The following is a 24,774-nucleotide window of genomic DNA, read 5'->3' on the forward strand; positions in this document are numbered from 1 at the left end:
CATGTCTTGTTGTGTGTGCCTCTGCGCAAAGGGGGCTGCGAATCTTGAGGTATGAACAAGAAAAAAATCCCCCCACCTCCCAAAAGGGGATCGTGCGGAACTGCGAATGCATTGGGTGCACCGAATTCTTCTTTGCGGTATCGTTGCCGCGAGGGATTCGACTTCACCGACTTCCATCGCTATCAAGGCGCCAGTCGGCAAGCAGTCACGGAGAGGCGCGCGCTCCCTGCATTTATATGCGCAGCGAGCGGAGAGGGGTACGCGGAGAGGAGAGAGAGACCCGCGCCAGCCCGCGCGCGCGCTCGCTCTCCGCCCCGAGCTCCACGATGCGAGCGCCCTCACACGCCGAGCGCGCTCCTCCTCTCCACTCACTCTCCACTACTCCGCCCGAGCTCCGCGATGCGAGCGCCCTCACACGCCGAGCGCGCTCCTCCTCTCCCCTTGCCCTCCGCTACTCCGCACCTGCTCCGGTTGCTAGGCGCGCGCCACAGCTGTTGCTAGGCGCACGCCGCTCAACGACGCAAGACAACCCGCGGCTAAGAAATGCATTCGCATTTAAAAGCCACGGCAGAGTATAGAAATACAGCACCTGTGTGCAAGGCGCCCCGGCGTCTTGATTACAACAGTTAATCAACGCGATTTTGTATTCATGGTGTACAGTGATGGTGTTGCACAAAATTATAACGGCAAGTTAAAAACGCCAATGTACACATTAATAATCTCACTTCTTCAAACAAAATCTTGAAATATGCGCGTAGTTGTGTCCACCCTGTCATCACCCTTTACGGCCTAAACATGCCAGAAGGCACCAACCGTGCATACGCACTAGGGTTTTGTGCACACCGCGGAGCTTCTGCACCTGTATGGAGGACGTTCACGCGTGCCACGCCGACGCAACTTGTTGCCCGCTATGCCGCATGTGATACTCACTCATTCTCGCTTAGAGCATACCTGCACCAATTCTGAAACGCAATGTACCCACCATGCCCCTTTTCCCGGCTTGCTTCATGTGCAGGAAAAAACGCCGTCAACTGCTGGTACGACGAGATCAAGATGTACAAGTGGGGAAATACATTCCAGCCTGCTTGTGGCCACTTCACACAGGTCGTATGGAAAGCCTGCACCAAAATTGGTTCCGGTGTAGCCAAATATAAGAATAAAATCTTTGTGGTGACAAACTACTCGCCACCAGGAAACGTAGAGTTTATGTACTCAAAGAATGTCCCGAGGCCTGGCAGCCCTCCCAGCAAGAGAGAGGAAGACGGCGGTGGAAAAGGCCATGGAGGTGGTACCGGCGAAGGAGAAGGTGGCAAAGGGCATAGAAAGGAAAAAAAAGGGGAAGGAGGCCGCAAGGATGACTACATGTATCGTAGTGGGGTAAGTCCCGAGTTCTGCTCCTTCCATGTTCGGAAGTACCACAGCGATTGAGCCTCTCACTCCTTTTTTTCTTTTTGTTGCAATGCTGTAGGCTAAGCTTGAATTAGTGGGCATTCAGAGAGGTCAGTGGTCGCTTTAACAGATTTTACCAACACTCGAATGGCTGCAGTGATCTCAGCTACATTTTCCGTTGTTGCTCTTCAAAAATTGTACACGCCATTATGCGCAGCCCCAAACGAACGGGGCACGAGCCAAAGGATTATATCCTGTACATACATTTCTCAATGTCGCTTAAGCGAAAGAATTTTAATGTACTAAATTACATCTTGCCTTTCTTCCTTCAGTTCGGTACCAGGCATACTTTTGCCTTCCTTTGTGTTAGCCATAATGCTAGCGAAAACGTAGACCAGGCTCTCAAGGCTCACCGTACATTCGCAGGTCTACCCGCTCTTACAATAGTGCCTAAGCGCGTCAGGAGCTGCGCAGTGGGTGAAAATGCAAAACTGTGGACAACGGAGAGCAAGCATGACCATTTTCTTACTGCGCACTCATGCCTCTCAGTTTTTCCACATAGTCTCTGGTGAGGACGCTTATATACCGGCTGATCGAACCACCCACCCGCTGCTTTTGAAAAATTTGTCACCGAGCGGGTTAATCTACCACCTCGGATATGTTGTGCATTTGCAGAAATATCTCAACAGCAACTTTTAAATACCAATACTTTATTGAAGGCACCTAGAGAGGGTTGTTTTTATTTGGTCAATTTTTTTAACACGCCTTACTAGGTGCCCTTGGGAAGGCCTCCGGGGGCCATGCTATTTTAAGTGCAGAGCACTTTAGGCGCTCGCCTTGTCGTCCTAGCTCGCTCGCTCGACCCAAGTATAATAGCACCAAGGCGGCGTCGCAGGGTAACGCTGTTGTTCGCTTTTTTTTCTTTGTTGCCTTCTTTGAGAGGATGACAAACAAAACACACGTAACTGATGATGTGTACACTCAGTACTCAATACAAACACTCGAACTGCAGCCCTTCTTGGCCAAGCGGGGTTATTTCAATATTCTTTCATTACCTACAATGCTTCAATTGTGGGTGGTCACTCTGGTTTAGAGGGCTGAAGTTTCTGTATCTGCACAAAACAAGCTACTGACTCTTTCACGTACTGTCGCATGGGTCTGGCATCTGGGACGGACTAGCGTACCGCCATCCTGTTTGTTCGCGGAGTACCCCAGAGGCTTCGAAAGCCAAGCGGTTTATATAGTCATAAGCGTTCAAAACTTGTAAAACTCTGGCGCTTGTCATATATCCTCCAGTTGTTAGCGCAAAGAAAACTATAGGTAAATGTGAAAAAAATATACGTAATTGACCGGCAGCGGCCGCGTTTCTTTAGGTAAGTACGCCCATTCTGTTGGTTTTTACGATAGTTGTTGTTGTTGTAAAATTTATTATGAATAGGACGGCACTAGGCCTGTTGCGGTGGGAGGGGGAAAAGGGAAGGGGGTTACGTGCGTCGCACTATGGAGGCTTCACACGCAAATGTCCACAGTGAGAGTAGAATTCTCTTGTGGTCGTGTGTTGGCCGGATCCAGTCCCCGTATGTTGATACAGATGACGGGCGATGTTTGTCACGTGCGTCCTTCAGTCCTTCACAGTTCCACACCAGGTGACGCATGTTGGCCGGCTGGGCGGCCAAGCACACACTACACTGGGGCGGCGAGAAAGGTGGCGGGTTCGGCTGCTTGGCGTACTTCTGTGCGTGGTTCCACCTTGCCACCACGTCCTCCGTGACGGCAAAGCCACTTCGTGCTTTCACCACGAACACTTGAGCGCCCCGGGGAAGACCTTTAGGTAGGGGATCCTCAAGGGGTGGTACGTGGGTCAGGAGCTCTTTGGACCTTTCAAGCTTGTTCCTTCTTCGCTTCTCTTCCGAGCTATGACTCAGGGCTTTGAGAGGAGTGAGCTCAAGCTGCGAGTGGTGGGGAGAGCGAGCCTCACTGGCCAGCTTGTGCACAGTCTCATTGCCCGTGTTGCCAGAGTGTCCGGGTACCCAGAGGACCTTTACATCAATATTTCTGTCCCGTTGTAGCTCGCGGCAAGTCTGCTTTATGGCATATTCCGTGGAGGTCACTAACGCAAAATGTCGCAATGCAACGCCGGCACGTGCGGGAGAAAAAGCACAAAGAGAAGTGAACTCCCTTTGGCGCAGTTTGAGGCAGGAGGCGCGCGTGCACTGCGAAGGCGGGAAATTTGAATTCCATGGGGTGGTAGCAGTAAGCGGATAATGGCGGTACAGCCCATTATGGCGATCACTTCTCTGCACTTCCGACAGCTTTCACTTGAGTGGAACGGCTTTATTTTTTTGAGGTAGACGCAAGAATATTTTCATTTTTTGCTACCTCGCAACTCGACCTGAAAAAAATGCCTAATCGCACACCTTCTTTTTTTCTACTTGTGCGTTTTCCTACTTATAATATTCAACACAAACTAGCCCAACAACATGCTGCAGTGAAAGAGTCGCCTGATGTCTCTATTGACTGGCTGATTGCAATACAACTCCAAAATGGCAGCTTGGTTCACCTTGTACACCATGTACGAAACCAGCAGATTTTAAGGAGACAAAATTTCGCGCTACAGAGGGCGCTACACGCCATTGTTGCTATGTTATATTGTGACCAATAAAGGTGGGCGTCATTCGTTAGGCCAGCACTGCTCCAGTCACTGGTGCGTGCGCGGCTAGCACCCATCAGCACTCAGTTCCCTACATATTGTCAGGATCGGGATCGCTAAGTACGGTCGTCACTGCGCTGCTAGCTTTGTGCGATGGCAAACAAGTCAGAGGCCGCATTTGCTGGGATACCTGGACTACATCCGCCATACATACCTGGACTACATCCGCCACCGAGCTTCGACTTCGCCAACCCAAGTGCGTGGCCTACCTTCACTGAGCCGTTCGAGGACTATGGGTTCGCTACAGGGCTGCACCAAGCTACGGACGAGGTCCGGGTACGAACACTTCTTTATTGCATGGGTACTCAGCTCGACGCGTTGTAGCATCTTTGAACTTATCTGCCGGAGAAGTTCAGGCATACAGCGTTGTAAAAAGCAAGTTCACTTCGTATTTCGTGCACCCTGTCAATGAAGCTCATGAAAGTTATTGTTTTCACAAGCGGACGCAGCAAGCAGAAGAAAGCATGAATGGTTTTTATTCCGCATTCCAAAACATGGTAAAGAAATGCAACTACGGCTCAGCGTCCGTCGAGGACAGGCTCGTTCGGGATCGATTTATCGTTGGTTTGTTGGACAGCAGGTTATCGGAACAGCTATGCCGCACTTCCGACTTATCGCTTGACAAAGCGACCCTGCATGCGCGACTGCAAGATGCGGAACGAGAAAAACGGGAACGCGAAACCCAGTTATCGGCACCAATCTCCGTTGATGCAGCAAAACACAGGCCATCGCTAAGGCAGTCACGTAATCAAGCGCAAGGATCAAGGGAAATGCCCCCCGCCGCCGCGCACCGATCGTGTCATTTTTGCGGACGAGATGGGCATCCACGGGACTTTCGCACTGCCAAAAGATCTGTTTGCACGTTTTGAAAGAAGAAAAGACATTTTGAAGCTGTTTGCTTAGCTAAACAACGTTCACAAAGCAGGCAGTCGCACGCTATTGAGATGCATGCCGTGAACACCAGTCGCAAGGCGAAAGTCAAGTGTGTTCGTGTTCAAGTGAACGGCGTCCCGCTCGAGTTCAAAGTCGACTCGGGAGCAGAAGTTTCTGCTGTTCTAAGCACTTTTCCCGGGGTTCTTGCGCAACTCGAAAAACCAGAGGGTCATTTCACTGGTCCAGGGAACCATCCCTTCAAGGTATCTGGCCAATTCACAGCTACATTGGAGTGCAAGGACCGCAGCTGCGTGCAGCCAGTGTACTTCATGCCTTCAAAGACTACCCCTCTTCTGGGCTACCCTGCTATCCTCGCATTGGGTGTCGTTAAGTTCATCGATGCCGCCGAGCGAGGGGAAAAACAAGCTTGCTGTGCAAGTGACTCAGCCCCCGGCAAGGATATCTTTGAAGGGCTAGGTACAGTAGGGGAGGTGTACCCGATTCGACTCAAGCCAAAAGCAAAACCATTCGCTCTCAGTGTACCTCGCAGAATTTCCATCCCTCTTTACAACACGGTAAAGCAGGAGCTGCACCAGATGGTAGAGCAGGAGATGGTAAAGCAGATGGTAAAGCAGGAGCAAGGCATCATAAGGCGCATTACGAAGCCGACACCATGGTGTGCATGACTTGTCGCAGTACCGAAGGCATCGGGCGAATACCGAATATGCGTGGACCTAATGAAGCTCAACAAAGAGGTTCTCCGCAAAAGGCACGTGCTTCCAACGGTCGAATGGGTACTTGGGCAACTTGGAGACGCAAAACTTTTCTCAAAACACGACGCCAAAGTAGTATTTCACCAAGTGTGGTTGTCTCAAAAATTTCAAGAGTATACCACATTTGTCACGCCATTCGGACGCTACTGCTTCTGCCGTGCCCCTATCGGACTGACTTTGGCACCAGAGTATTTTCAGCGTGAAATGGCTCATATTTTGGAGGGACAGCACAATGTCGTCAACATGATAGACGATATTCCTCTCTTCGGAAAAGACCGTGAAGAGCACGACAAGCGACTTGCTGAGGTTCTTGAACGGCTGAGGAAAGCCGCCGTGAAGCTTGAAAAGGCAAAATGCTGCTTTAGTCAGGCCCGAGTGGAGTTTCTGGGTGTTTTCATCGACGGCAACGGTATTTCAACAAGTCCCGGAAAACTCGAAACACTGCGCAACTTGGAAGCACCCAACGCCATTGCCGGTGTCAGGCGCTTTCTCGGCATGGCCAATCATATCAGTCACCTCCTGCCCAAACGTTCGCAGGTAACTGCCCATATTCGCGCCTTGTTAGGCGAGCTAAATGCGTGGCAATGGGTACCGCCTCAGGAGGCTGCCTTTAATCAGGTAAAGGCAATGTTCATCTCAGACCTGTGCGTTGCGAAGTACCATCCTGCTCGCAATACCATTTTCTCTTGCGACGCAAGTTCATTCAGTCCAGGAACTGTTCGTCTGCAGGAACAGCCATCGGGAGAGCAACGCGCTGTAGCTTTTGCGTCACAGTCACTAACAGAATCGCAACAGCGAAACAGAAAAAGACCCACTGGCGGTAGCATGGGCCGTGCACCGTTCTTACCAGTCTGTTCGTGGCATGAACTTCACGGTAACAACCGACCACCAGCCCCTGCTTACATTACTGGGGAACGCCGACTTGGACACGATGCCCCCGCGCATTCTACTATTTCGCATCAAACTCATGCGCAACCAATTCCGCGTGGTCTACGTTCCGGGCCAACAACTGGCAACTGCGGACACTCTTTCGAGGGCTCTGGAGGAGAAGTCATTGATCAGTCAAGTGGATGTCGTACAACAGTTTCCAAATCTCCAAGTTTCTACTGTAACAGACGCGAAGCTGGTCTCTGTTGATAATGGTCGCAGGCATCAAGAACTGGATGGTGAATGCAACTTGCTCGTCAAGTACTGCACCCAAGCCTGGCCTTGTCAAGGCTGGCTTCCCGAACATGTCAAGAAGTACTGGAGTCATCGAGGTGATTGCTCTCTGTACAACGGCATACTGCTGAAATGTTCTCGCTTCGTCATCCCGGCTTTACTGCAAATGGATACACTTGAACTTACCCATGAAGGCCACCAAGAAATTAACCGATGTCGCCTGAGAGCCCAGGATTCCGTGCGGTGTTACGGACTTTCGCAGCAGCAACGAGACAGAGTCAACCGCTGTAAACAATGTGCCGTCACACGGGCGCAACGAAGTGAGCCAATGGTGGTGACCCAGACTCCAGAGCAACCATGGCAGGAGGTAGGAATAGACGTGTTTTCTTTCAAGGGACACGACTACCTACTCAGTAGTCGATTATCGTTCTCGCTACCTCGAAGTCATCTACTTGCGGAGCACGAACTCTTGTGCAGTCATCCATGCAGTCAAAAGCATTTTCGCTCGTTTTGACATTCTCGCAGTAGTGCGAAGCGATGATGGACCTCAGTTTGCATCGCATGCCTTCACAGCTTTTGCGAAACACTGGGGCTTCCAGCACCTAACGTCAAGTCCAAGCTACCCGCCGTCAAACGGGGAAATTGAAATGATGGTGCGAACGGTCCAAGAATTGTTTAAGAAAGCAGACGACCCTTTCCTGGCGCTCTTGTTGTACAGAGGCACAGCAGGCATCCCCGGGCACAGCCCAGCACAGCTGCTGATGGGAAGGAGCCTGCGAACCAGGCTTCCCACGATGACGGAAAGTCTGGAACCGAAGTGACCTGCACCGGACGACGTCAAGCGCCAAGATTAAGATGTGCGAAGGCGGAAGAAGAAAGACTTTGATCGCCGTCATGCTGCGACCATCCTTCCTCCGCCGCAGCCGGGAGATACGGTGTTGGTTCGAGACGTCAAGACTACGGCGTGTGTTCTCAGCCCAGCTGCCAAGCCCCGTTTGTACGTCGTGGAAACACCCACCTCTGTGCCAGTGCGTAATAGGGTTCATCTAGTGCCCTATTCATAACCAGCAACGCAGCCAGCTCGAAGTGAAAATGGCGAGGAAAAAGATCGGAGCAACATAACACCCACCACGGCGACAGCAACACCAGGAGAGTCCAGGTTCGGGCGTCGGGTCAAGCCGGCGAAAAGACTTGGCTTGTGATGTGTTTTGTTTCGCTGTGCTAATGTCGGGGAAGAGATGTGGAAGGCGCAGTATGCCATTGTTGCTATGTATTATTGTGACCAATAAAGGTGGGCGTCATTCGTTCGGCTAGCACTGCTCCAGTCACTGGTGCGTGCGCGGCTAGCAGCCGTCAGCACTCATTTCCCTACAGACGGAGATGTGATAGGACAGACCAGACACCAACGGGTTTGTCTCTCATCCCAGTCCTGTCCTTTACGCGCACTTTTTTTTCTCCTTACACTGCAACACCAACCAGCTCAACAACATGCTGTACACTGCAGGTTTCACATTTGAGTTCGCGCATGGTTATGCGTACAGGGTCCGTCTCGGAATGCGACGTGCTTTCTGCACTACAGCAACAATACGGTGACCGCGAATTTTTCATTTCGGTTCCGATAACTCGAAGAGATCCCTCGTGGTGTTAATAAAAGACCTGCCACTGCACCAGAGCAATGAAAGCCTAGGCCAGCCCTTCGTGCCTTTTCTCGCTCCTTTGTTCGATCGCTACGCCACAGCCTTTTCCCAAAAGAGCAGTGCAGACAGCAGGGCTTAGCGTGGATGTAAAGCACAAAAACCGAGCCAAGCTCACCCAGTGAAAGGATTTTATCCAGCGGCTGTGACCTCTCAAGCATTCGCTGCCGCTGCATTGCCATTACGAAGTAAAAGATCCACCCATTCAATCTTTCTAAGTGCTTAGCTCTTTCATGCACAAAACTGCATTTTGGGTTAAAAATAGTCGTTTATTAAAAAACAGTAAAAACAGTGAACTTTCGGTTAGAAAATATTTTCTTACAAGAGAGGACATTGTCTCTTTTGGTTCAAACGATAAGAAGTGAACACCACGCAAGAAGGGTCTGCCAGCCCCTTTCGGTGGAAGCCGGCGAAATAGCCTTGTTTCCCCGCAGGCCCAGGGGGACATTACACGTTTCACACATGCATGTCGTTCTTGTACTGGAATTTCGTACTGCCCACACTGCCCAGCACGTACTGCACATCCACACATGCACGTGGTCACGAGTTACAAATCGCCATATAATGTGTTTCTGGATACTTTTGGCTCAACAATAGTTACAGCTGTCTTCTGTAATCATTCTTCAGAGGGGTTCTCAATCGTTCAGCGCAGAAAGACTGGCTGCGCGTGCAAGCCAGCCTCCGTGCGTCTACTTATAAATGGGCGACCGGTGATTCGCGCGTGGCTGAACGGGAAAGACACCGGCGAAAACATCGTTCTGGAACACATTCAAGGTGTGCGTGTCAGGGCGGCAACAACAACACCGGCCCAACATAACTACAGAAACCCTTCAAAAAGCAGCACAAAATCTGTGGACAAGAAATGTCCGTTTACGATTATTTGTTTGTGAACGCTCTACTGTCAGGCCGCACTACATACAGCTTAACTACAATATTATTAAAACAAACAGAAACGTAAATTTAAAAAAAACTCCATCACACCGTATAAAAATAACTAAATTGCCATTCATGTCGCCAAACAGTCATTTTTAGCGTAGGGTGGAACGTAGGGCCACCAACAATTTTGTGTAGGGCGATGTAGGGCTTTTTGTGGCGCAGTGTGGGGCGTTGCAGTCAAAATTGGTTGGTGACACTGGGCTTCCGGCATAGTATCATCGATGTCACGGACGGACAGGTCACGCTTTCTCACTGAATCAAGCGCCATCTTGTAGGCAGAGCTCATGAACATGAACTAATCCCGATCTTCTAGGCTTGACGCTTGCAAGGCATCCGCAGCTTTCCCTTGTGGAGATAAGTGGGGAGATAAATGTTGTCAGGAATATAAAAAACGGTGCGAAAAGCGGTGCGAACAGAAAGTGCAGCGTTCTAGCAAGCCTTCAGCAACGAATCTTTCCAACAAACCCCAACGGCTAAATCTTGTGATTATACAGTACTTGTGCTGACCACATTGATTGGGTCGACAAACCTTGGGAACCTTGACGCAAGTGTGCTCTCCTAAAGCAACGACAGCCATTGCTCCCAACTTGTAGTGCAGCACAAGATTGTTCTTTGTTATCTTCATGCCACGAATGGATGTGTAACCGTGACCATTTTATGAATGTGGAACGACCTTTAGTGCTGTTTGTTTCACTTGTCCTGCTCTTTCTCCACGACCCGCAGCTCATCAGCGGAGACGACGAGCCAGATGACTTCAACGGTGAATTCACCAAAGCCCAGCGCAAGATACAAAGACAAGTTTTGAGACGCCACAACAAGTGGAGGAAGTTGCACGGTGTTCCCCCTGTAGAAAACGATGAGAAGGTGAGAAACGTTTTGGCGGGAGCGGTAGTTTAGAGGAGTCGAAACGTCAGCAACCTTCCCTAGTGTTGTCAAGTGACCGCTATTATCGATTATAGGAAACCCCAAGTCAAAAAAAGAAGTTTCAAAATTGCTCATAAATGTAAATGTTATTTTACTATCAACAGCGGGGAACAAAATATAATTTTCTACAGCGTACCTGCAAGTTACTTCAAATAACAGCTTAAGGCTATTCCAGAACCGCACAGGTGCGTATCGACGCACAGAATAATTCTTACCGGCAAGAATTCTTGCTGGCTATACGGACATGAATAAATTTAAGGAATCACTCCACCGATCTACTCAGTCATTAGGTGTAATGAGAGATACCGGCTAGGATTCAGGTTCTTAAGCACTGTTTTTCAGTTTTCTTCTAACATAATCATTGAGCTAGATTAAGACAAACCTCCTAAAGAAGTATCACTATTCCTAGCTTTCCCCTTTCGGCGTATAATTGGCTTCGTTAAAACATCCTCACTTTGACTAGCCACAACTTTACTCGTGTTCTTGTCTCATGTCACATTTTTCACACTTCCCTTTATCGTCACACCTTATTGCACCTCCAGGTATGCAGCCGCACAAGTACCGCTCCCTTCGAGCGTGCTTGGCCAAATGAAATGCCCAACGCAACCCTCAAAATCCAGTAAATGTCGAGGTTATTAAAGTTGCCCTCTGAACAAAACCTTCCGTTGGAATCTAGGCTTGGTTTTGTATACAGATGCGTTTGGCGTAAAAACAGCTCTGTCTCTAATGAAGCCGCGTGAGCATTGAGCGTTCAACTCAACCACCACTGTAACCACCACGGTGTCAGCATATTTTATTGTGCTCACCAACAGTTTGCTGGGTGACTGGCCACTGCGTGATAGCAAAAAAAAACAGCTTCAGACATGGAAGCAGCTGCTCTTACTTTGGTAACGGTAGAGAGTTAAAGACTCCGTACGCTCCGTCCGTTTCGTTCGTACCGTGTTTACCGGGACCCGACTGGGCATTTGCGCTTTCATTCCGGTCGGGCGGATTAGTTCCGCAGGCCGGCCCTCGCCATGCCCGCGCATTTGTTACGGTGGAGGGTGTCCTTGTTGCCGTGCCCGCGCGCAGGCGCAGTAGGTTCCAGGGCAACACGGTACGAACAGAACGAACGGAAAATACGGAGTGCTAAAACTGTCATGTGTGGAACCTATCTTTGTGCCTTACTTGGACCTCAAACCATTCATTAAAAAAACTCCGTCAACTGCGCAAGAAAAGCTGGCATGCACAAGTACAAAACAAACTTCCCGTGATAACCAAACATAGGGAGGCATTCAAAATAAACGCAAAACGAATCTTTCATCTTCGATCTTTATCGCTTAATGATTTGGCCAAAACATTACACACACGGATGCGTTCTAAATGGAGCACCACGGCCAACTTGTGGCAAATGTGAAGGGGCTCATTCTGTACTCCGTGCCGTAATGCTGTGCAAAACTCTTGACACAAAGATGCTAGTTTTTTGGTGTTATGTGCACAAAATACATACGACACCACCCGGCTAAATAAAAATCCGGTACAAAAATTACAATAACAGCCAAAGGGTGATTTTTCAGAAGAGGAATTCACGTGTCACGTAACCCCAGCCTGCCCCTCAGTGACGAAGACAGTGCTGGGGGCTCTCGGGAAAAATAAGACTATTTCTTTCTGCAACATAAACCTTCTCCCCGAAGCGCCCTCAATGAAGGCCCATATAATGTTACGCTGCAAACTGCTTTGCATCTAATTTTGGTCCGATAAATATTTTTCCAAAAGGCGAACAGAGCAAACTCATACAAAAACCACAAGACGAAGAATGTCACAAACACGAGCGCTGACTTACAACTTTTACAACTTACAACTTTTGTAATCATGCACCAACTCGCCCAAGCCTTAACCCTTGCAAATATTTTTCCTATGAACATTTTCTAGATTAGCCCATTTCACCCAAATCTTTGCGCTGTAAACTAAGGTTATATGTAACGCACCTTTTTCTTAGCGCTCTTTTGCAGCGTAGCCCTTGCGGCAAAAAGAAGCACAAGAATCAAGACCTTTAGCACACTGATCAGCCAAGCTAAGGAAGTTTACTACGAGTGCGCAGAGCAAGTGTTGCACCGAACTAATTATTTCCTGCTTCTTATCCATTTCTTACAGATCGCTCGCTACGCCCAAGCATATGCCTACTCCTTGGCTCGGCAAGGAAAAATGAAGCACAGGAGTCGTAATAAGAAGTATGGGGAGAACCTCTTCATGAACTGGAACAGCAGCCCCGAGCACCACATTCATGGTAATTTAGACCCACCCACACGATGCTTCTTCTGTGTGACTTTCCTAAAATATTTTGCAGCGTTTTAAGTGCGAATGCACTTCTTAAGTGACCCTGAATCACGCGTCCACCGCCGTCCGTCCGTCCGCACCACATAAATACTTAGGGCGATTGGCCAAGAAGAATTCTTTCGCATCACCCGTGCATTCCCACTTCCCCATTGACGACTGCTGCTTCGCCAGGAGCGGAAGTCGGGGCGAGTACTGCGGCGTCTACCTTGTCGGTCACGTCTACGCGAACCTCGTGTCGCACGCCGTGTCCACCTCGCCGGTCAAGGACGAGTCGCCGTACAGTGCCGTCTACACCGACGCGTACTCGGGCGACGGAATCGTGGTCGTCACACTCTACCTCGCGCCAAACATCTCGCGCGACGACGTCGTCGACTACGTGGACGCGGCGATGGAGAGTGTGGCCAGGCGCGTAAAGCCCTCGGACCCGGTCGTGGTTGTTGGGGACTTTAACGTGGACGTGCGAAAGGGCGGCGAGTGGTTGATGGAATACATGCTCGCCAACCACTCCATGACGTGCCTACCGCTAGAGGCTCCCACCACCATCAACGGCAGCTACATCGACCTGGCCTTTGCGAGGAACTGTCTGATACGCGCGGTCTTGCAACAACTCTTGACCGTACATTTCAGTGACCACAAGGCGGTCATAATGACCGTCAACTACAACGACAACACCAACAAGTGCTGAATAAAGAATGCTGTCGTTTCACTTTACTTGCGTGTGTGTGTGATCTCCTCGAACATACACTTTAATTCACCAAGATTTCCCGAGAACGACTAACGGGGTGTGTGAATCCCCACTTCATCACGCGGGGGTGTTAAATGCAACTAACGGGCGAATGCCAACACAGTTCAACATAACTCCCCCTCATAGCATCACCCGTGCATTCGCACTTCCCCATGCTCCCCTTCGGGGAAATGCGGGTGTTTTTTTCTTCCTGGTGGCCGGGCTGCCAGAGTTGACAACAAGTATCATCGTATTGCGCAGCCGTCTTTTTGCACTAAACTTCTTGTTTTGCACCATTCCGCCGCAAGGCATGGGGGCTACTAGGCGCCAATTTCGTAGCTTTCTTTTTGCGCCTTCGCTCTACCCCGGCCACGGCCTCACTGGTTTGCTTTGCCTCTTCACAGAGGCCACGCGGAGTGTTGAGACACGAAGGTGAAATAATCTTCTTGAGGGTAGACAAACGCAGCTCTGATATAAGAGATTGCATGGCGTTTCCACCACAACAGTTAAATGACAAGATTTCGTATTCATGAAGTGCAGTGACGGTGCTGTTCAAATAAATATGTATCTCGTATCCTAAAAATATAAAGACAAACGTTCATATTGTACTTTCTTCAAACAAAGTGTTGAAGTGTGCCTGTGGTTGCGCCCACCTTTTTAGCAGCCTAAACACAGCAGAGTTCTTCAAGCGATCGTGATTGGGTGTTGTGCACACGGCGAAGCGCCTGCGCACGTTTGAAGGAAGTTCAGCAGTGCCGCGCATGCGCAGCTTCTTGCCCTCTACACCGCGTGACAAACTCACTCATTCTCGTCTAGAGCATACCTCTGCCAACTCGGCAACTTCATGTATCCACCCGCCCCCCCTTGCCCGGCTTCCTCCTTGCGCAGGAAAACGCGCCGTGGACAACTGGTACGACGAGATCAAAATGTACCACTGGGGAAATACCTGGCAGCCAGCCTGTGGCCACTTCACGCAGGTCGTATGGAGGACAGCAAGAAAAATTGGGACAGGCATAGCCAAATATAACCACAAAATCTTCGTGGTCACCAACTACTACCCACCAGGAAACATGATGGGTCACTTCAAGGAAAACGTTCCGAGGCCAGGCAGCCCTCCCAGCGGGGGAAATGAAGGTGGTAGAAAAGGCCATAGGGGTGGAGGCGGCGGAGGCGGAAGAGGAGGAAGAGAAGAAGAAGAAGAAAGCGGAGGTGGCAAGAAGGATGATTACATGTATCACGAAGGGGTAAGTGCTGAATTTCTCACCTTCGATGTTCTCAAACATCCGTGATAGAATATGCGATGGATTCCAAAGCATTCTAACAACTAACACGTTCAAATATAGTTTTTTTTTTCCTTTAACCACCCAATACTGGAACGGATTGTCTGGTGACACCCGTTCCCTTCCGCTCGAGAAATTTATAGTGTACATTTCTGATTGCTCGTGAATGTGCGTTTGTTATATTGTTCCGCCGCTCTGTTTTATTGGTGTTCGAACCCTTTGTGTTGTATGCTGACTCATGCCATAGCCCCAATGGAGGGCGGCAGTATTGAAAAATAAAGGAATAAATAAAATAAATAAAATTTCCCGTTTCTTGTCGTTTTGCGTACTGCTATTCGAATGAGGCCTTACAAAGACTCATAAGTGGTCCCTACCAATCGTGTTACCCGCAATGAAATGATTACAGTACTGTCAGCAAAGCTTTCTGTTGTTGCTCTTCAATGAGTTCTATATCCTAATATCCGCAGCGACAAAGGAGTTAGTCTTCTGGCATGAGTCACAAGACTATCACCTAAACAAAAGTGTCGGAGCTCCGCCTGACACAAGCCAGATAATATCGTAATTTTGACACGCTTGCAGATTCTATAGCACGAATTTTAATTATATAAATTACGCGCTCTTGCCATTTCTTCCTCACGGATGGAATAATATTTCTGTTTTATGTATATTTTCTTGTTTCTGGTTTGTAATAAATCTTACGGCAAATCTGACTAGCTCATTACAAAGGCTGCCCATGTAGTGTGACCTTCATCCGCCATTACATACATGGCTTAAAGGGACCGACAACAGATTTTTGTCGAGTTTATTTTTTTGTATCCCTTTATATAACTTACCCCGAAACGGTTTTGTTGATAGCGCCCTAGAACTTTCTGAAATCGGCATTTTTATACCTACCAGCAAAGCGTGTCCCGCCAAAGGAATGCTGGCAACCATTACAGTTAGCGATAGGGCTACACACTTTTTACTCTACGTTATATGAAAAAAAGTATTTAAAACTTCTCCGAGCCTAAAACAGCAATATTATGCAATCTTTTCTATTCCTTCATGCGGTTTCGGAATCACACGTTGGAATGAACGGAATGGTTCGGACACGCAAGCTACTGTTAAATTTAGACATTACAAGGCGCCGCCTTTCCGACTTCAGAAATTTAGTGCAAAATTAAAACTATGTTTCTTGGGGGTAACCTAGTATATAAAATGCTGGCTTTCATATGAGCCACCTAATAAGCACTCCACAAAATAGGCTGTCTCTCCTTGTAACCCATGATGAAGCAGCAACACAGGTGGAAATGAAGAGCTGCGCAGAAACAGTGCAAGCAGACCGTTTTCTGGACGCGTTCTCATTCTTCTTCATTTTACCGCACACAGCCTGTTAAGATGCTCACAAACCGGCTAGCCGTGGCCACCTGATGTTGTCAAAAATTCGCCATTCTAGGCATTATTCTTGCAGCAAAAATATGCCGTGCATTTGCAACCGCACATAAAGGCAACGTTATAAAATTTTGTTAGTTCAGTGAAAGCACCTAAGAGCGGATTGTATTCGTTTTGGTAAATTTTTAAACACGTCTTCCTCGGTCGCTTTTACAAGGCTTTCAGGAGCCATCCTATTCTTGAGGAAAGCGCGAAATGTCCTTTCATTTTTAAAGCGAACCTTTACTTGCCTCTCCCCCGGGTTTTTAAGGGGATGCTGCTGTTCCCAGGCCCAATGCGCTGCCTAATGTCCAGGCTCCCCTTCGCCCTCCGCTACGGTGGCAAAAAGGGGCATGCTGCTTTTCCAACAACACTACCAGATTGCGCGGTGGTACATGCGAAATTGGCGGGCGCACCTACTGATGCGTCGGAAAAGTGTAAAAGGCGAACATGAACACGAACGAGAAAAATGGCTGAAATTCGTCCCCAGAGTGTTCAGGACATCCAGACCCCAAAGAGGTGACACGCAGAACGTCGTCGCTCAGAGCAAAGTGTGGCGCGGACCCCAAATATATGCTGGGTACGCTGGCTCGAAGACGTGAGTCAAGGTAACCAATTCGAGACGACGAGTGCTGTGGGCACTGAGCCCAGAAGCAGCAAGGGGGACAAAAATGCAGCACTCACTTTGATCTCTACCAAATTTTGTTATGACGCGTAGTGACAAGGTGCAAGGTGACTACACATAAAAATTTTTACGCCCAAACGGATGCTTCAGCTTGTCGCCGCTGGAGCACCCTAAAAACTCAATATTTTAAACCGTTTAGGGTGCTTGGATTCTGTCGCCGCAGGAGCACCCTTTGTGGAGCACCCCAGAAGACGGGTGACTTATAAACCCTTTTAGCCCTAAAAGTACCCTAGGGTGCTACTTAGCACCCGAATCTGTAGGAGCATCTTCTGCAAAAGCACCCACAAAAAGGGTGCGTCATCCTCGGTTCACAAATGGCGCAGCAGGTGTGAAACCACATATATCACATTATGACACACGATTATGGTATGAAACCTTCGCGCTTTCCAAGCTCGGTTCTGTGAGACATTCCATTGAAGCTCAACGTCAGCTGATAATTTCCTTGAACTTGTGTCACCGATTGTTAAAACGTCAATTTAAAGAGTCAGGAGCCACATCTCAGTACAGAGTTATAACTTTAGAGGTAGTTGATTATTCAAAACTTCGTAAAAAAACAATTATATGTTCACTTTGCCGAACTGCAATACACATCCTTCGAGCTTCACTGCACAGCTTAACCATGCTATGCAGTGAAAGCAATTAGGTGTGCAACACTTCAACCACACAAAATTTCCTTGAAGATTAAAACCCTTGGCTTCTCAGTATTGCATCAAACTTCCAATCAAGGAGCTACCTGCAATGTTTAGTGCCCTATTCTTGAGCTGAGCAGGAAAGTTCAATATGAAGGAAGACCAAATGCAAAATGTATAGTTTCCTCCGTACTGTGGCTCAACTTCTACTCATAAAAGTTGGGTACCCAAGCCATTTATTTTCTTTTGCATTATTCTTTTTGCTTAAAGAAATAAATATTTATATGGTACAGCACTTGCAAGGTTTGGTGGTATATCGAGTTTTATAAGCATACATTTAAACTAAATGACCCCACATAGCCATAACAAGAACTGCAAACATCACAGAACAATACAGCAAGTTCCCTGGTGAAGCCCATGGTTGAAATGTAATGTCATTGTTCCTAAAACATTATTTTATCATGAGGCTAGCTTGTACATGGTGCCTTGCATTATGTCCCTGCTGGTGGATGTGGGGTCATTTGTCACTGTTGCAAATGAAAAGCCAACAGCCAGGGCCCATTAGTTTTGGCTAGTATTACGAGGTGCCTCCCGGCAAGCATTCTACGTCTATAGACTTTTTTAGAGTTGACTACAACTGAAATCAGCAAAATATTCTCTACAAAACATTCAGTCTATCCGCAGCTTTATGGTTAGCTAATTTCCATATTTGGGTTTCTTCTGCCTTTCTAATAACATTTTTCTTTTGATAAGAAGGTGCATAACCAAAATCATAAAGCTTTTCTGTGAACCTTTGGTAGATATACAATTATTACAAAATATTTTACTCTAAATATGGCAGCTTAAACTGAGAATATTTGCATTTGAAGCATTAAAATAAATTTAAATTGATCATAAATTTTTAGCTGTTTTTACGCAAAACTGTACATGGGATATGAAGTGCACTGCAGGGAGGGCTCTGGTTTAGCTTTAGCAAATTTGGGACATTTAAGGTGCACTGAAATCTCTACATATGTGCTTTTTCACTTTCTGTATCCACCAGGAAAATGGCTGCCAATTTAGACAGCGATTCTTAATAGTAGTTGACGTGCATTTTAAAATCATCTCAAACATTATAGCCAAAAAATTAATTTTTACAAGTTGTAGACATTGCGCATTACACCAGACATTGGACTACACTGTCAAGAGCTTTGACATCTACAATGACCTCTACAAAGAAAGCTTATACTGGTAGAATGTTTCATACCATAATTACTGTGTGTTCAGAGCTCACGTGTGAAGTATGGATACTACTGCTTCAGCAAGAACCGAGGATGAGCACCCTTCCTGGTTCCGAAAAAAAATAACAGAGGAAATGCCTTAAGCAGGATTCTGAAATAGCGTTGAAAGAAACAAGAATGTACAATAAATTCTTTCAAAACATATAAAGCAATGCATACAAATATTTATTTCAACTTCATTTCTACAAAGGACCACCTCTTGAAGACTGGTGATGGGTTTATTGGCTCAAAAAAAGAGCAGAGTGCACTATATAAACGCTACAGGGAGCGTTCGCAGCCAAAAATTGTTTGAGCACCTAAACTAATCACTGTTCAACAAACTCATCAAAAATGTTTCAATACGTAAAAAACCAGTGGTAAACACAAGAAACAGTTAAAAGAGAATGACGGCACAAGTTTCTCCCGTCGTTCTCTCCTGTGTCCTGGGTTTTGCTTTGATTTTTCATCCATTCAAACATGTACCAGCTAGCCCAGTCCAACGCCTTGGTATCATAAAAATATGGATAGTCAATCCTTACAGAAAGTTGAAAAAAAAGAAAGTGTAAAGTAGGTGACAAAATTAAAACGACAGCACATTGGTTGGCTTTTAATTTTAAATGACAATATAAAAAATGGCATGAATGAACGTGAGCAGCACGCGAAGTACCATGTTGCTAGCCCGACATTCCACTTTGAAGCAAAATGTCCGCTTTCAACACTGCATAGGGTACCGTGCCGCATCCACATACACGGTGTGTTTGTCTGGTGGATAGTGCTGCGAGTGGTAATGCGCGCGTGCCTCTCTTCTTCCCTCGTGGAAGGTCGGGTGCATGTTTCTCGGGATGGGTTTGACCTTGGTTAGGGCTCGTATGTGTCTTGGTATCCTGGCCGCAGCGGAGTCGGTGTTGGGCGGTTCTATTTGGATCCGCTGCAGTATGTACCTTCCCGTCGTGGTCTGCGCCAGCCTGTGTATCTGTGCCGTGCGATGGGCATCGATTATCTCTTCTACGGTGTTGTGGATGCCCAGTTTCTCAAGTCTGGTTGTTGGAGCGGAGTGGGGAATGTGCAGGGCCGTGCGATGGGCTCTCCGAAGTAGCGCGTCGAACGAGTCTTTGGTAGATTGGGTTAGACTCACATAAGGCAGGTGATAACTGAATCTGCTGACTACGAAGCCCTGTGCGATCCTTAGCCTCTCTTCCTCTGTGAGGCCATGTTGCCTCGAGGTGATTCTTTTTAGCATAGAAATTGTTTCTAGCGTTTGTGACCTTAGGACGCGTACTGTCTTGGTTGTCCCTCTATTGGCCTGTATCCTCAGTCCTAGTATTTTTAAGGTTTAGACAATGGGTATGCTTTGCCCTCCGATGTCGACGTTGATTGGCGGTTGGGTGGCCGGTTTCGTCCTGGCGGGATGAAGGATCATTAGTTCGGATTTGGTAGTCGAGTACATGAGGCCCGCTTTGGTTGCGTGTTCCGCGATTATTTCGGCGCCTTTCCTTAGCGTCTGTTCGATGTCGGCGTCGCTGCCCCGGTCGACCCAGAGGGTGATATCGTCTGCGTATATCGTTGATCTTAGTTTTGGGATGCTGTAAAGTTCGCTGGCCATCGATCGAATTGCGAGATTGAAGAGTAAAGGCGAGATTACGGCTCCCTGGGGCGTCCCCTTGTTTGGCATCTTGAAGATTTGTGTTTGGGACGTTCCTAGTTTCATCTTGGCTGTCCGGCCTGTGAGGAAGGATTTTACACAGGCGAATGTTCTTGCTCCAAGACCGAGCGTCGAGATTTCTGTTAGTATTGCCTCCTGTGATACGTTATCAAAGGCTTTGTGGAGGTCAATGGCTAAAATGGCCGCGTTGTCGTTTTCGGTGGGTGGTGCAGTAAATCGTGTTGAATCTGTATAAGTGCGTCCTGAGTGGAGAGCCTTGGTCTGAAGCCGACTTGGTTGTGTGGTAGCATGTCGTTCATCGCGAGGTAGTCTACTATGCGGGCGTTCACGACTTGCTCCATGAGTTTCCCCACACACGACGTAAGCGATATTGGTCGGAGGTTTTCGATTTTGATTGGCTTGCCTGGCTTGGGAATGAGTGATATGTTTGCGTGCTTCCAATCGGAGGGTACTTCCCTTTCTCGCCACACCTTGTTAAAGTAGGCTGTCAGGGTCTCAGTCGCTGTCTCTTCAAGATGTCGCAATATCTTGTTTAATATCTTGTCTTCTCCAGGTGAGGTCGCTCTTCTGAGCGTTCTGATAGCGGAGTGCACCTCTTCGAATGTGAATTCGGCATCTAGTATTTCGTTGCTCGTGCCCATATAATGCGCAGGTGGGGAGCGCGTATTATCATTTTGGGTTGCGTATAGCTTTATGAGCTCACTATGCATTTGCAGCTCCGAGCCCTCGTAATCTTGTATAAGCTTGGTGATCTTCTTAGCATATTCTGTCTTGTTGTTGCTGGGGTCGATTAATTTCCGTAGGATCGCCCACGTGCGCTTCATCGATAGTGTGCCGCGCATTTCGTCGCACGCTTGGAGCTACTGCATTCGCGTCATGAAGTCTGCGTGTTTGGCTATTGCTGTCTTTATTCTTAATGTTTTCCTGTGCCGGTGTTATTTCCATCTCGCTTCTATACTGCGATATGCATCCCACATGTGCTGTAGCTTAGAATCGACATACGGTGCCGGAAATATGGGGTCTATTGGTGCATCGCTGTCTTCTTTGCACTTCAAAATGGTTTGCATCCCTTCTCTGATGTTGAACTCTGTAAATTCCTTGGGAGGTTCCTCTTGCGTACACTTCTGTCTGAACAGATACCAGTTGGTGAGGGATTTCTTAGGTGGCTCTTGTGCCAGCCGCGTCTTGTAGTTGGCTTCGAATACTATTACGTAATGGTCGCTCCCAAAGTTTTGAGAAGAGACCCCCCCCCCATTTTCCCGCTATTACTTTGTGTGTTAGGGTTAGGTCCGGGGTTGTGTCTCTTTGTACGCTATTTCTGATGCGGGTCGGTGTTCCTGGCGTGTTGTGTAGGGTGAGACCCAAAGTCTGTATTGATTCTTCCGATTTCCTGCCCTTGCTTGGTGTAGGTATCCCCATGCCAATATGGTATCCCCATGCCTCATGTGGAGCGCTGAAGTCCCCTACTATTACCAAGGGTTGGCGTCCGGCTATTTTCAGGGCTTCCAGCAAGATGGGTTTGAAATTGTGGGTCGACTGCTTTGGTGGGTGGTAAACGTTGAGCATGTGGAGAGGCTGCTGTCTCTTCTTGACTGGCAATAGAGTTATGAATACGTGCGGTATATTTGTGTTGGTTATTTCGCTAGCGGATGTGCATATGTTTCTGTTGACGAGTGTAGCTAGCTGCGGGTGTTCGGGGTGTGTGTAAGCTGTATAGTTAAGAAGTTTGGTGTTAGGTCCTGTCTTCTGTAAGGCTCTGACATCGGGTTGATTACCTAGCGTGGACAAGTGGGCTTGCAGTTGGCATCTCTTGGCTCTGTAGCCTCTGCAATTCTATTGCCATATAGTGATGTGTCTAGAAGTCGGCATCTTGCTCGATATCTATTGGTACAGGGGTCGTGCTCCGCTGGTCGGTTAAGTTGCTTGCCGGTGCCTTCGCACTCGTCAGGCTTCCAAATAGTTCCGCTCGCAGGGCCGTAATGGATTCTTTTAGTGTGGCGTTGAGTGACTGAAGCATTTCTTGTTTCAGTTCTTGCATGTCTACACTGACCATGTTGTCGTCGGACTTGGGGTTAGTTGCCGGCTTTCTGGTGCTCTTGCGCTTAAGCGGTGGCGGGGTGGGTTCTGTCTCCGCGGCATTGTTGGTTGTTAGCTTCGCTATCTGCGCTTTAAGGTTGCTGTTCTCTGCCCTAAGTTGGGCGTTCTCGCTTCTAAGTAGTACTATGTCGGCTCACATATTTTGCATTCTTTTAGAATTAGATCCAGTTTGCTGTCCTGAGATCTAGGAGATGTAGTATGTATGGGAGGAGGGGTGAAGTTGGGAGCGAAAAGGCCTTGGGTACTCGCCTTTGCTGGTGTTGCCGTTGTTGCGGTGCCGGTCGTTCCTTGGAGAACTTGGATGTAAGTCCGCGGTTGCCCCAGTGGCGGCAGCTGTTTCCCCTGTGTCATCTTCTCGGGGGGTTTGGTAGGCTTGTGGTCGCGGTTCCCTTCCGTCTGGTGTGGTTTTCCTTGGCTGTTGCTGCTCTGTTGACTGTTGGTTGGTACATTCGGCGTCTCGCTCTTGGTGTGTGGTTGTCGACGCCTTGTTTGGAAGCGGCGGGGGCAACCCGCGGCTCCCGTTGGGTGGGCCTCTCCGCACAAGATGCAGTTTGGTTTGCACAAGTGCTGTTCCGGGGCTTGCGCTAGGCCGCAAGCGGCGCAGCTTTGGGTAGGTGGTTGATTGCGGCAGACGTTTTTTCGATGGCCTGGCTCCCAACAGTTGAAGCACATCTCTGATTTTCTCTTGAACGGGTGTCAGCGGAGGGTGGCCGCCCTGTAGCGGACCCACAATGGCACATGGGGCCCTGAAACAGCAATTGCACTAGGGTGGAGTTCCGCAGACGCTTGGCGTCTAGTATGTGGAGGTCGTGGTTGTAGGCTGTCAGGCTGCGAATAATTTCTTCCGGAGTCTCGTTTTCTGACACGATAAATATTACTCCAACCGTGGTATCGGATGGCGGGGGCATGTGGTTGCACAGGGTGTACGTGCCTTTGGGCAGTTGAAGGTGGGTCATGCCGAGGTACTTGAGCACTCTCTCCTCAGAGGGGTTGCTGACAATGATGAAGTTTGATTTGTGATGGATTCCCACTTGGTCCTCGTTGGGTAGTTCTACACCGGCCTGCATCAAAACATAGTCCGCTAGCGTGGCGGCCGGGATCGTGTGGAGGTCCAGTCCACCTTGAGGGCGGAGGATGATCGATAGGGTGCCGTGGTAACACCCCAATCGAGAAGAAATACTTTTTAGCACCACTTTAACAGTCGTAGCACCCTTTGAAACTGTTGATTACACACGTGAATTTTGGCACCCTCGAGATGGTGGCCCGAGCAATATTTTGGCGCTTGGAAGGTGCAAAAAGGGTGCAAAATGGTACACTCTTTTAGACCTCTAAATGGTGTAAATATGTTAGGAGTTACACCCCTTAATTTGTGGCGCCCTCATGATTGGGTGCCGGAGCAATGTTTTGGTCCCTAAAAGGTGCAAAAAGGGTGCAAAATGTTGAGTGCACCGTTTTAGCAACTTAAAGGGTGTTAAAAAGTTTAGTGTGTAGTTGAAGTCTATCGTGGAGTTCAGAACACACAGTTATGTCGATCGTGGAAATCCTTATTTGCAGCTTCGCTTACACCGATTCCCGCTTATTCGTAGGTTACGTCATTTTTCCTTGTTCTCGTCACTGGTTCTAAACAATTGCTTAAAGGGGCCATGAAGACAAAACACGTTTGATTCATTAGAAACATCGCCTCGTTAGAATCATACCGACAACACTTTTAATGTAAACTTCGCTCCAATAACCTATATAATTAGGAAATAATTACACCATCTCCCCATAGGGGAACCCTGAGTAGTGTGCGAAGCAGGCATGGGGTCGATTCAAGTGCCCATTACTTTTCAGTTCGTCGTTTCCGTGAGGTTTAGGTACGTAGCTACCGTTATATTTAGCGTTTGGTTTCCATGGTAACTACCACACTTTTCATTTACCGTAACTACAAAATGGGAAATTGCGTTGACCCCATGGCTGTTTTGCATACTACTCAGGGTTCCACTACGGGAAGATGGTGTAATTGTACTGGAGGGGGGTGCGGGGTGCTAGAGTTGAGAGGCATTAAAGAAAGAAAGAGAGAGAGAGATGGAGAGAGAGAGAGAGAGAGAGAGAGAGAGAGAGAGAGAGAGAGAGAGAGAGAGAGAGAGAGAGACGTTGCACGTGGTATGAGTTTGTCTTTATATAAGGATTATTATCATCATGTTCAACGTACGTGACGTCGAGCTGTTGTTGGCGTTCCGCTTTGATTATGACCGCCTTATGGTCTGTG

The 24,774-nt window shown here is 48.2% G+C and overlaps 2 protein-coding genes across 5 annotated transcripts in view; one reads left to right on the forward strand and one right to left on the reverse strand.

Annotated features, from left to right (window-relative positions):
* Window positions 1-24,774, reverse strand: part of LOC144158329 (uncharacterized) — a 162,734-nt gene that overhangs the window by 87,833 nt on the left and 50,127 nt on the right. The window contains exon 4 of one of the 4 annotated variants that reach the window (XR_013320017.1): window positions 983-1,118. The exons of the other annotated variants lie outside the window; for them this stretch is intronic. The gene's annotated coding sequence lies outside the window, so the exon portion shown is untranslated. The remainder of the gene's footprint in view (window positions 1-982; window positions 1,119-24,774) is intronic. 4 annotated transcript variants of the gene reach the window in all.
* The window catches only part of LOC144158327 (uncharacterized), a 104,423-nt gene that overhangs the window by 61,759 nt on the left and 17,890 nt on the right, over window positions 1-24,774 (forward strand). The window contains exons 9-12 of the mRNA XM_077689149.1: window positions 1,016-1,377; window positions 10,260-10,400; window positions 12,594-12,726; window positions 14,389-14,744. Of these exons, the coding sequence (XP_077545275.1) occupies window positions 1,016-1,377; window positions 10,260-10,400; window positions 12,594-12,726; window positions 14,389-14,744 (992 nt within the window). The remainder of the gene's footprint in view (window positions 1-1,015; window positions 1,378-10,259; window positions 10,401-12,593; window positions 12,727-14,388; window positions 14,745-24,774) is intronic.

This window comes from Haemaphysalis longicornis, unplaced genomic scaffold (genome assembly GCF_048455015.1).
Source record: "Haemaphysalis longicornis isolate Haplotype H1 unplaced genomic scaffold, Haemaphysalis longicornis Haplotype H1 scaffold_10, whole genome shotgun sequence".
Taxonomy (NCBI): domain Eukaryota; kingdom Metazoa; phylum Arthropoda; class Arachnida; order Ixodida; family Ixodidae; genus Haemaphysalis; species Haemaphysalis longicornis.